At 39.8% G+C, this 13023-nt stretch overlaps 1 protein-coding gene across 1 annotated transcript; it reads right to left on the bottom strand.

Moving 5' to 3' along the window:
* Positions 1-357: 357 nt before the first annotated feature.
* On the bottom strand, positions 358-10827 carry pyya (peptide YYa). The gene is made up of 4 exons (XM_039826306.1): positions 10682-10827; positions 6697-6884; positions 1745-1825; positions 358-782 (listed from the first exon to the last, which is right to left on the bottom strand). The coding sequence occupies exons 2-4, from the start codon at positions 6882-6884 to the stop codon at positions 758-760; spliced, it is 294 nt and encodes a 97-aa protein (XP_039682240.1). The 5' UTR covers positions 10682-10827; the 3' UTR covers positions 358-757.
* Between the last annotated feature and the right edge of the window lie 2196 nt (positions 10828-13023).

The raw sequence follows: 13023 nt of genomic DNA, 5'->3' as shown, positions 1-13023 counted from the left end.
TTAATCTGAGCCTTTCAGTGACAAAATAAAGAAATGTTAGTGGACCAAATACACGATGCACATTTGCCCAATAGGGTTACATCACAGCCCAGTCTGTGGCTGCCGGTTACAGCGTTCACACTTAATACTGGACCAATTTCAAAGATTTTTGTTACTATCAGTCATTTACACACTAAAACATAGGAAAATAGGGTCCAGGATTGAAAAGATTGGTTACCCTTTAATAATCAGCTGATATTGAAGAGTGGCGTGCTGTAACTTTATTGCTCTATTATCCAGAGGGGTTCAGACTAGGATATGAGATTCCAGCATCATTACATAAACTCCCAAAGAAAACCATTCCAATTCATCGACACATTTGAATCACACAGAGCAATTTTTTATTCATTTATTCTGATGTTACTTCATACAGTAGCAACAGTAAAACACAAATTTCCTCCTCTATACAGTGTTGGACGGTAGAGGGACGTTAATGCTCACGCACACACACAGACACAGTTCCACCTTCTGATTAGAAGCTCTGATCTCATATATATATATATATATATATTTTTTTTTTTTAATTTCAATAATAAATTATGTACAGTTGTGTTGTAATGCGAGAGATGAGAGACAGCTACAAGAGAGACAGAGAGAGCTTGCGTTGGGTCGGGTTCAGAGGTCGGGAGGTGAGAGGCACATGTCGGCCCCTCCAGGTGCATTGTGGGACTCACCCAGAGGGAATGCCCGATGACGAGGTGGGAGAGGGGTGGTGGAGTCACCACATGTAGGAGTCATCGTATCTGTGGAAGAACACAAGGAAGAATGTGTAATTCATATAGGTTCATTGCAGGCCCATGCAGTGGTGGAATGTAACTAAGTACATTTACTCTCAAATACTGTACTTAAGTACAAACTTGAGTACTTGAGTGACATTATCAAGGCAGGACTTTTACTTGTAACATTTGTTCCAGTGTCGTATTAGTACTTTTACTTAATAGGTTTTAGATATTATTTGTAACTTATTCACATTTCCATAATTACCCAACGTGGCAGCCTGAAAATCTTTATCTTCCTTTGTACAAAACATCCCGCAGTCAGTTCTCTATCAAATTTCTTGGAGTTTTTTTGTGAAAAGAAAATTTACATTTAATGGATTCCTCTGTGTCATTTTCTATGTATAAAAATAGACTTAGAAATGCCCTGCTGTCTAAACTGTGTGATTTTAGGGGAAAAAAAGTGTTGTCTTTATTGAAAACATTGCAATTATTTCTGTTTCTCTACATATATTTCTTTTTATTACTTTTTATGATTTTTTTGCACACTTACACTTAAAATGTAATTTGGATTTTGTACGTCTACATTAGTGTATGTACTTTGGTTGTGGTTTTTATATAAGCCGTTTCTTCAATGTAATTTGTTTTTTATGTTCTGTGAAAGAAATAAACTAAACTAAACTAAACTTAACTTTAGGATCTGAAGACTTCTTCCACCACTGGTCACATGACTCCTACAACTTATGTGTGTGTGTGTGTGTGTGTGTGTCTGCAAGGCCATGACTTTGGGTTCAACATTGGGGGGAGTTGAGAGCTCCACTTTTAAGCAAAATTGAAATTTTGAGCGTCAAACAATTAATTTTAAGCATTCTGGTGAATGTTTCTGCATCAATTTATGGTGCAGATGTTCCACTGGCCAGTTTTGATCATTGGGGGGTCCCCCCCATCCCCCCTGTAAATTACGCCTGTGTGTGTGTATATGTGTTTACCTTGATCTCTGGTCTCTGGTGCTGTCGCCACCAAACAGCAGCTCTGCAACCACATCCTCCTGGGTCGAACGCTTTCCATACCTGGGAGAGAGGTAAGGAGAGCTGTTTTTAGCCGTGCCAGCGCCACATTTCTTGACAACTATTGGGTGGATTCCGCGCCACCTCAAGTTTGTAACACAAACCAACCCCAGCCACCAGTGGTGGAATGCAACAAAGTATCAATACTTTTTGGGGGGGCTTTTTAGCCTTTAATAAATAGGACAACTGAGGACAGAAAAGGGGGTAGAGAGAGGGGGATGACATGCAGCAAAGGACAGCAGGTCGGAATTTAACTTGGGCCGCTGCAGTACGGACTGAGCCTTAGTACGGACTGAGCCTTAGTACATGGGGCGCACACTCTACCAGGTGAGCTACCAGGCCGCCCCAAAGTACAAATACTTTGTTACTCTACTTAAGTAGAATTTTCAGATACGTATCTGTACTTTAATTGATTATTTATATTTCCGCTGCAAAATAGTCTTAGGTGGGACCTGTGTATGTTCAAAAGTAGTTTTAGTCGTGCAACAGAAAACTCAGACTGGACAGATAGTCTAGCTAGCTGTCTGGATGTGTCTGGATCTGGCGGAATTTCCAGCGTGAATATAGACTACTCCTGTCATAATTACTATGGCCACTAACACTATGAACATTATGGTGACATGAGTCACAATTGCTGCTTGAAAAAACTAATTATGTGATTGATGATTAGGGTGAGCGTAAGGGTTAAGGTTAGGCATTTAGTTGTGATGGTTAAGGTTAGGGTAAGGAGCTAGGGAATGCTTAATGTCAATGACGGGTCCCCCACAAAGATAGTGCCACAAACTGTGTGTGTGTGTGTGTGTGTGTGTGTGTGTGTGTGTGTGTGTGTTTGTACGAGGGTGCCATTTCCAGGTCTGGATGAGTTTCATCATCCTCATGATAGGGAAAGCAGGGGTCCAAGCGAGCCGTGAATGTAAAACCACAGAGCCGTTTAACAGAGAGCTTACTTCCTAATGTGTGTACGAGTTCACGTGTGTATGTTTGTGCGCGAAACAGCGCCATTTAATCCAACCCCTGCCAGCGTGACCTGCAGTTCCTCTGTTTTCCCATCAACCACCTGTTCCACCTCCCACTATGCCCGCAGTGCCCAATCTTACGCTTGGTTACACACATAGGGAGGTGTGTGAGTGTCTTAACCCGTAGGAAGGCACACAAACTACTCTACTACATCTCAGCTGTCTCGCACTGCCACACATCAGGATGTAAAATGCTACACCCTCTGATAATGGTCCGTCAGCAACAATACATCTTCCTGAGTCTCCACGGTTGGTCGTGCTTTTATTTTATCTGTCTGTCTGTCTTTTCCCCCGTGTTTCTGTTTATCTGCTTTTTTCTGTTTATGTCATTTCTCGTCTGATTGTCTTTCCTTCTCGCTTTTTCTATCCAATCGTCAGTTTGCTTTTTCTTGTCTTTACCTCTCTTCAATGCAGTAATCTTCATCCTTTATTTCTTTTTTTTATATTACCCCGAAATTGTGCTTCTCCTGTATTACCATAACATCAGAGTCACAAAGCTACCCGACTTTCCAAAAGATAAACATGCGGCCATGTTTGTTCTTTCATATGTTCTGCCAACTTTCATTTTAAATTCAGGGCAGTACTTTCAAGAAACTCCCTCTGAAGATTAACAACTGCAAATTAACTCAAATTAACAAAAATAACTGTATCAGAACTTTGTATTTACTTTACAATTAGTACCATATTTTATAGGTATTTGCAGAAAACTTCCTGCAAAACGATTAGGAAACTAGAAATGGCTAAAGTGTCTTTCGAAAATGTAAATGTGCTTGCTTACACTGAAAATAACAGGAGCAAATCATGGCTGTCGGGCACAAACCTTGTATCTCCATATTTCGTCATTTAAAATTTTTGTTCTTCATAAATCAATGCTATTGGTCACCCTTTATGTCTGTCTGTGGGTTTTACAAATAAGTAAACAGTGATGAGGCAATTTCATCTGACTTTGTCAAAGGTAAATAGCTCAATTTAATGTTTTCAAATTAGCTATTTTTTCATTTCCTGAAAAGCAACGATTTTGGACATACAAGCTTTTCACCCGACAGCGACGAAAATACAGGTTGAAATGTCATAAAACTTAAACTGTTTACATGCGAGATGGGAGCTAAAGCAGATCAAGTGTTAGTTGAAGTGTTTTGTGTAAGTCTAAGAGTTGTAACCAGGGGTTGGTGCATAGATCGTCTATATCCACGACGTTTCACTTCCGGGATTGTTCAGGTGCCGCCGAAAATTCCGCCGGATGTCCCTCATTTTGGCCGCATGTCTGTTACCTTCTGCTTTTTTTGTGTTGTAATTCTAAACGCTGGTGGATTTCTGAGGTTAACTGCTCCTCAGATCTCTGCAGGGTAAATCCAGACAGCTAGCTAGACTATCTGTCCAGTCTGAGTTCTCTGTTGTACGACTAAAACAACCTTTGAACGTACACATGTTCCACCAAAACAAGTTCCTTCCCGAGGCTATTTTGCAGAGTCACCGTGGCTCTGTCCGGAGCTTAGCACCGACCAAGACGATTGTGATTGGTTCAAAGGAATGCTGTGCGGACTGGCCATACACTCTTCTGCATCACTGTGGAGGTAAGTCTGGCAACGTGAGACTAGAGCATAGACGTGCATAGACATACAAGACTGTAAAAGTGAAGCTAAGACATCTGGATCGCCACCTGGTGGCTGGCTGCAGTATGGGTCATAAACCCAGCCCCCTCCATGTGAATATATGGGACATGGGCCAAACTAAAAACATGTCAAATACATTTTCCCCCAAGATGGTTTCTGTTATTGTAAGTAGTTCTGATCATGCTGATGTTTGTTCAAGTGTTCACTTTTTTGTAAGTTTGGTTTTTATTAGTTATTTGATGGCATAAAAACGGGGTGAAACATCATGATTGACAGCTGTGATTGACTCGTGATTGGTCTGGTGGGTGTACCCGATCACCACTGCGCAGACACTGGCTCCAAAATTTACAAGATGGCGGTGCTCCTATCCGGAATATTTTGGCTTCAGTTTTGTTCAGCGGGAGAGAGTGGAGACGCGTCGTCCATCTTTATATACGGTTGAAAGCAACTGAAATCAATAAAAATACTAGAATCTGCTTAAAAATTTACAAATCAAAAACTTGTAGAATATACAGTAAACTCCCCCAGTTTTCAGACTTTCAGGAGAAATACAGAGGATGGCTCAATGGCAGCCACAGCTCTGATTCTCCTGTCTTTAGTAAAGACATTGTTTGTTATATTTGTCCAGTTCTACAATGCTATGAACTGCAGTATATACTTTAGTTATGCACTAAAGGCACCTGACTGCCCAGATCCATCAGTTTTAATAGAGTGCACAGCCTAAAGCTGACAGCCATCGCATTCCCTGGCATTTGATTTGATAGAGCCAAACCTTCGTATAACCATTAGTTACCTTTATCGCATGTGATATGTCTTCATCTGCAACTCCCCAGGGAAATGTAAAAACCTTCTACTCTGAACCAATTGACTTCCAATGGCATTATGAGTCTTCTTTAAACCAAGGCTCTAAATATCAACGACCTATTTGGCTTTCATGAGTAAGAACAGATAAACTCATGACTCCAAACTGCTTCAAATCAAAAAATATTCCACTCTGACAATTTACGTTTCCAGCGACTTTTATACCTGAGAGCAGCAGGCCTCGGCTCAGGCCCCCGCTAACTGGATTTGTGATTCTTTCTTGGGTCCGTCTGTACCGGTTTTATTGCTCTGGTCCCGTTTGATTTGGAGGCCTGGAGGTTTTGGCGAGTGGCCTGTAATCTAATCTACTGAGCTGCCGTGTGAGGAGTTTGGGGGAGTGGGGAGGGTGGATGTCGGGCGGGGGGGTGCATCACACATCGATGCAGCTTTGGGCTTCAGTACTAGCGGGATAGTCATAGAGCTCAGTCACTTTAATGACTTCAATCAACCTGAAATCTGGACTAAAGGAGCATCAAAGGCTAACTCAGTTCAGCTGCTGTTACACATTCAATTAATTTTGTTATGTTCGTCATGAATTTTGCAATTTCTAATTTCACTTGTAATGTCTGCCGTGGTGGCCATAGTGAAAATGATGATTCAAGTTAGATACTGAGATCTAAAATGGGGTACACTATCTTAAATTCATGGTCATTTTTAGATTTGGTAAATCAAAACATTTGGAGGAACAGAACAAAAAGTGGAGGGCATTGCTTTATCAAAAATATCATAGCATAATGATATTATAAGAAGATCTAAAATATAACATTAAATAGGATTCAGCCCTTCCCCCGTAGCCTAATTATTTTTGTACAGTCCCTAAACCTAACTCGAGAGCTGCACCGTTTTAAGGGCAATTTTCTCATTTTGGATGAATCGCTCCTGTTGCTATTGGCATTTATGCCGATCTTACACCAAAACGACAGACAAATTGTCAATATTGGAATGAAATCCTGAGAGTCTTGCTAGAGTTAGGGAGCGCTGATGTTGTCTCAATCGTTTGGTGTGAGATGGTCGTAAAACTCAGCGCCAGTCTCAGTCTTTTTCCCGTCTTGACGTTCTGACAAAATCAAACTTGTTTGATATTACTGTTTTAAGTCTTCGTAGTGAATGTAAATAGTAGTCTTGCAAATAGTGACCTTGCAAGATCCCCAGTCTTTGCAAAAACTTCTTGTCTGTGCCTAAAAACGTAGTGACATAATGACAGATTGTCTTTAGAAGTGAGATGGGGTCTTTCAAAGTCTTTTTTTAGTGTATGGTAGGCATTAGCTGTCAAAACTACAGAAATACAAGACTTAACAGAAAACCTGTGCCGTGTGTGTGTGTGTGAGCAGTGTGTGCGAGTGTTTGCGTGCGTGCGTGCATGTGTGTGTGTATGTGTCCATACCTCTGCCTGGTGATCAGATTGATGTAGTGTCTCAGGGCGGTGTAGTACTTGGCCAGCTCTTCGGGCGGGGCGTCCTCCCCGGGGTTCTCGGGTTTGGGGGGGTAGGCGTCTGCGAGCGTTCCCAGACACACCAGCACACACAGCGCTACGGCCACCAGCACGGTCCACGGCTTCAGCATCACGGCCATCTGGAGCCCAGGAATGGAAGATAGGGATCCAAAGTTTTGAATGAACGCCAATACAACAATTAGCACGCCCTTTAAGGATTGGTGTTAAATGTAGTGTGCCAAGGGCTTATTTTCTTTCCATTATGCATGTAGTGATAAATCGTGAATCAGTTAAAAAATCTATATAAATGTGTAAAGATAACATCCGGTTGAGATAATAAAATGAATCACAATGCGGCCTCGGTGTAATCTACTTTTGATTTCACTTGTTTGACTTCAGAAATAACTACGTCTTCTATTTTGTTATTTAAGATAACATTCAATTTCAGTTGCACTTTTGATAAGAGGACACATCGGTTGTTTTGCACAGTTTTGTATAAATAAAGGAATGTTGTTCAGACATTTGTCAAAGTGTTGCTGCAAAACCAATACCTAAAAGAAAAGATCACCTCCTCACACAGATGTTTGCTTGAATGAATCCATTACACCTTCGGAAAACGCAAAAGGGAAATTGAGAGTGATGGAGGCACAAAGGGCGGATAAAGACATTTTCTCTTTCATTTCTAATGAAAGAAACATCGGTGTGTATCGAACCTCTCCTGAGGGGTGCAGAGAAGGGGGGGACGCTGCCATTTGTTTTACTAGGAAACGTCTGCTCAGGCTTACGTTGACTGACGACTAAATAAAGGTGTGTGAAAGCAGCTAAACAAGTCAATATGTATCATCCGCTACAGGCTGCAGACTGACGTATGGCCGGACTGCCCTGGCTGAGTGCCGATTGGTTCCTGAGGAGGATGGAGGAAATGGATCGACTCGGGCGGAGGAAACTCATTTCACACATCATCAGGGAGTTGGAAGGTTGTCACGAAACAGACATAAATTGCGGCAGTATGCTGCACATGCCAGATGTGTTGACAATACGCTGTCTCCTGCTGCTGCAGCTGGATTTACATTCTACTGTATTATTACTTTATTACTAAAACATTTAGTAATAAACACACTATTATTATTATTATTATTAGTGTAATTTGTGTATCTGGCAGTTTATATTTTCTTTATTGGGAGCCTTGATGGTGATTACGACCAGTATTACTTAATAATAATAATTATAATAATAATAACAAAATAATAAAAATAATAAAAATTAAAAACTAAAAAAAAGCTCAATAATGATAAAAATGGAAATTTTTTAAAAATGAAACAAATATTTTATTATAAATCTAATATTTATAATAAAGAACAATAATATGAATACATTAACCATTAAATAAAAAATAAAAATAAACAAAATAATAAATTAATTACAAATAATAATAATAAAAATAATAAGACACTAGCAAAATTAAATAAAAAATAATAAAAATATAAACAATAGGCCTACATAACAATATTATTATCGAAATAATAATAAAAAATGAAAACATATCAAACATAAAAATAAAATTATGAATAATAATGTTTGGGATTAAAACTTTGTTGTCTGCTAAAATCTTAGTGCAGGAGGCAATAAAACCCATAATTTGAGGCTTTTTCCAAATCAATAAGAAAACATGACACCCAATAATAAAAGTCAACTGAAAGATAATCTCAGAATCACTCGGCTGACTGCGTTGTGGTTGCAAAAACATCAAATTAGGGTTTTTTATGCTCTGGCCAATTATAAGGTTTGCTATATTTCTTCCATAACATGTCTTCTTTGAGACTAGTGGAAAGAAAACATTCTTTTCCTCAAATGTGTCTCTTTGCGTCTGTAGATTTCAATGACAATACAAAATCTTAAATGCTGTTATCTCCAAATAATTTTTTTTTGTCATACTCTGAGCCAGAAATCTCTACTTTAGCAGCACTTACACCAAACCTTCTAATCATTTTATGTCCAAAAACATGGCAAAATTTGATTTTTGTAGACATTATTTTCTGATTTATGGAGTAATCAAACAACTGTAATCTCTGGAAACGTATGGTTTAACAAGTCGAGAATTTTGAACCTGGCGTTATCTGGCGTTGACATTTCTGTTCTGGAAGTCAGTGCAAATGAGTGTGTTTTTTAACAAGATAATGCATCTTTGCATATTTAAACATACCATTTAAGAAAACTTGTAATTACAAAAGAATTGACCTAATGTCAGTAATAAACTGGGGAAGTTTCATGGTAATATCTACAGTAGATTAAAAAAAACTTGACCCCATTCACCTGCATGTGTCTTAAGTAGAATATCTGAATACTTCTACCGCTGCGTAGATAAAGCTCCTCATTTTATGAATCAAGCGTTCAGGCGATAACAAAAACTGCTGCATGGGTTTTTAATGTCAAATGATTATAATGAGCAACAGCTGTAATAATAATAATAATACATTTTATTTAAAGGCGCCTTTCTCGGCACTCAAGGACACCGTACAGGGATACATAAGACATTTAAAAGCAGCAAAAGTTTAGGTCTACGTCATGTTTGGCTGCATCTCTGTCTGCTCCAATAAACTCTCACAATAATGATCTTTCTCCTAATGCAGAGCTATTCCACGTTCACTTTGCACGTCTTTCTATTGCTGCCGGGGGGATGTTTAAAGTACCACATGGATGTTTGACTGAAAAAGAGGAGCAGCTACTGTACATGTCAGCAATAATGTGGCCTAATTGCAATATAAAACAAGGAGGAGTGACTTTCTTGCTAAATATCCATGCTGGAATATAACTACTTTACTCAAGTAGCCTACTGTACTTACGGTACGTACAAATGTTCAGGTACTTGTACTTGACTTGAGTCTTTTCTTTCCATGCCACGTTCTACTTCTACTCCGCTACATTTCAGAGAGAAATATTGTACTTTTTTACTCCACTACATTCATCCGACAGTTTTAGTTACTAGTTACTTTACAAATTAAGATTGTTGCACACAAAACACATGCAGTTTATGAAATCTGATGTTTTATCATAAATTACACTACCCAACAATATAATGGCCTACAAGTCCATCTGAAACGATTAGCAGATTAAACAGAACCGTCTGGATCGTCTCCAGTTTCTAAAACGAGGATTATTCTGCATTCTGCATTTACTTTGAATACTTTAAGTACATTTCCCCGAGGGTACTTATACTCATTTTCAATGCAGGACTTTTACTTGTAACAGAGTATTTTTTTTTACAATGTGGCTCTAGTACTTCTTCTTAAACTAAAGGATCTGAATATTTCTTCCACCGCTGCTATTCTATCAGCCATGTGTGGGCGGATGTGGTGCGCGGCGCTGTCCGTGGTGCTGAACGCAGCCCAGCTGCGCCTCGCGGAGATGGAGGGGATCTTATACATTTACTAAACGGAATGCACAACCACGACCTCAAAACTGTGAACCAATGGCCATTTAGCACCGGAGATTAACAGCAAAGCCAGGATAAGAAACACGAGGCCGAGCATAAAAATGGAAGTGGTAGTTTTTTAAAAACAAAGTGCTATTTTTTGTGGTTCCCTTTTAAATTACAAACTGCGCATCCTGACATAGAAAGGTTGAAAAACTCATTAGTCTGTCCGCAAAGATGTGAACTTTTTGAAGTCGGTACTAAAACAGTAGAGCGGGCGGCATTTTATTGTGTGCAAAAGTTGAAAGAAAAAAAGACATTTTTGGCATTTTTGGCCAAGGAAAACATTTCGACACAACAGGAGGACTTTTATTTAGAAAGTAGCCTGTTGCTCATATAAGTTAAAACGCGTCTACATGTGTTTATCTACAAATACAGTGCAGAAGGCGTTGCGTCTTTCTCACCCTTAGTGAATACATTGTTAAAATGGGTCCGTGAGTATGAGTGAGAAGTGTGCAGACTTACTTTGAGAAGACTTTGGAGGCAACAGGTGGGAGTCGGGACCACGAGTGTTTCTCTCACAGCAGCAGAGGTCGACGGTGGGTTTTTCTTCTCTCTTCTCGGATCAGTTGCTTCTCTGCAGGTCGCTGCACCTTTTGCTTTCAAACTCCGACACAGCTGATTTATATAGTTTAGCAGCACCGGAGGAGGGAGGGAGGGGTCACACCATCGCGCGTGCGTGATTTGCCTGCGTTTGTGTGTGTGTGTGTGTGTGTGTGTGTGTGTGTGTGTGTGTGTGTGTGTGTGTGTGTGTGTGTGTCTGTGTGTGAAGCAAAAGGGTGGGTGAAGAGGCCAAATGCGTCAGATGGTGATGCTGGTGGAGATATTACGCATCAAACAGTCAGTCCTGTGTGTTTGATAGAGTTAACAGATGACATTTCGGGCCATGATGCTCAAAAGATGCATCAGTGGTGGGGAAATAAGAAGGAGAAGTTTATTGTGGATTTCAACCTGCTTCCTCCTGAACGCCCAAAGTGGGTCCCGGACCATCATGCCTACTTGCTGCATTGTCCTTTTTACAGCAAGACTGCAAATTCCCTACCACCTCTAGCAGCAGGATGACCTATGACCTCCCTAATAAGAAAGGAGAAAAAAAACAACAACAATAACTACATGGAAAAACAGTGAAATATCCTGTGGCGTAAGGTTGTTATGACACGGGCCCCAGACAGTTTAAACTAGTTCAGGCTGTTCTCGTGGACCATTCGTACATGTAGCTAAGAAAAGTAATGCACTGTAATTCGTAGTATTTCACGTATTTATTGCTGTGTGTACCACAGTGACTGCTGATGCGCAGTATAAGAGCGCAAAACACCGCGTAACAGCGCTTTCGTGATCTTAACTAGTCGTTTTGGTAACTTATGTGGTGTAATATCAGCCCCATGTAGGATCTTCAATCGTATAACTTTACACTTGCAAAATGGTACATTGATGTTGAACGTTTCAATATGGAGAGAACAAAAATGGACCGGAACTCTGCTGGCATGACTGTGGTAGGCGTGGTGCCTTTATGCATTTACTGTGGGCCTGTCCATCGGTAAAGAGATTTTGGACTGAGGTATTAGACGTTTTAAAAATACTTCTGTCATGTTCATATTCCTAAATGCCCTGTTGTATTTATATTGGGAAGCAGATTGTAAAATATACACGCAAGACCTGTACAACTTGTAGTTGCGCTAGCTTTTCTCTCCGTAAATAGGACTATACTCATGATTTGGAAAACAGGCACATTAGACTGCTATATGACTGGTTGAAGGTGGTTCTGGACTTGCTTTCTATGGAGAATGCAGCTTTAACCCTTGCATTATAACTATCATTATGGTTTAGGCGCCCCTTGGACTCTCATTAGAGAAAATATGAACAATAGAGCAACAACTAGACTGTGCAGTCTTTGTGTTACATGAATATGAATATTTCATGAGCATCTGTTCATTTAATTTTCAGTGGATTAGATGTGGAGACTTTAGCCTCTGTACTTAAAGTGCCTGAATTTGAATATTTGATTTAAAATGATGGCACATTTAACTATATAGAAGTTGAACGTATTTTCTCTGCCATGCTCACACTTGATTTGGCAGAGACGATTTGCACGTTGTTGAACCGAACTGGTCCCGGGTCCCGCCACCAGGCGGAGCTCCGGTGTTTACACGGCAACAGAAAGGCTCGATGACTAGAGCTGTAACAATTCCAAATTTTGGTATACAATTAACAATATAACAATTTTTTTTTTTAAACAAATGTAACGTTTTGAATGAATTCCAGCCAGGATACCCCTTGTCATGTCATATTTGTTGCTATGGACGTGTATGCGGTCAAGTGCCAACAACTTACAATTTAAATAATAATAAAAACACATAGTCCGTCCAATAATCACTTATATAATTACAGTTGGGCATATTTAAACAAAATCAACAATTACCAGTCATATGCCTTAAGGCCTTAGCTAATGTTAGCGATCAAAATAATTGAAAATTATGTAATAATTGTTACAGGTCTATCAATGACAGACAGACAGGCAGGCAGACAGACAGACATAAAGGCATTTCATTTGAAAGTAGTTGTGGTGATGCAAAGCCTCAGCTCTCCAAAGCTTTGACGCACAAACACAGGTGTACTTTGGCTTTACACATCATTTGACTTTTGTCACTTTCAGAATAAACACTCTACACCATTCAGCTCAAACTCCAGGGTGCTATGGAGATTGGCTGGGTTTCCTTGAGAGCATGGGGTCGGGAAGGAAGGATATATAAATTAAAGTAAAGTTAATATATCCAATTTGGTTTACATGGCATCCCTCCCAAATGGCC

This window comes from Perca fluviatilis, chromosome 15, assembly GCF_010015445.1.
Source record: "Perca fluviatilis chromosome 15, GENO_Pfluv_1.0, whole genome shotgun sequence".
Taxonomy (NCBI): domain Eukaryota; kingdom Metazoa; phylum Chordata; class Actinopteri; order Perciformes; family Percidae; genus Perca; species Perca fluviatilis.
The sequence above is the reverse complement of the archived record's forward strand: the minus strand, read 5'-3'. Positions and strand labels throughout refer to the sequence as shown.

What these genes read in the sequence shown, in the direction of transcription:
- pyya (XM_039826306.1), bottom strand. Translation starts at nt 6,884, where the DNA reads ATGGCCGTGATGCTGAAGCCGTGGACCGTGCTGGTGGCCGTAGCGCTG. An exon ending in AATCTGATCACCAGGCAGAG is followed by an intron (nt 1,826 to 6,696) that starts GTATGGACACAT and finishes CCTCTCTCCCAG; the next exon opens with GTATGGAAAGCGTTCGACCC. An exon ending in ACCAGAGACCAGAGATCAAG is followed by an intron (nt 783 to 1,744) that starts GTAAACACATAT and finishes GTTCTTCCACAG; the next exon opens with ATACGATGACTCCTACATGT.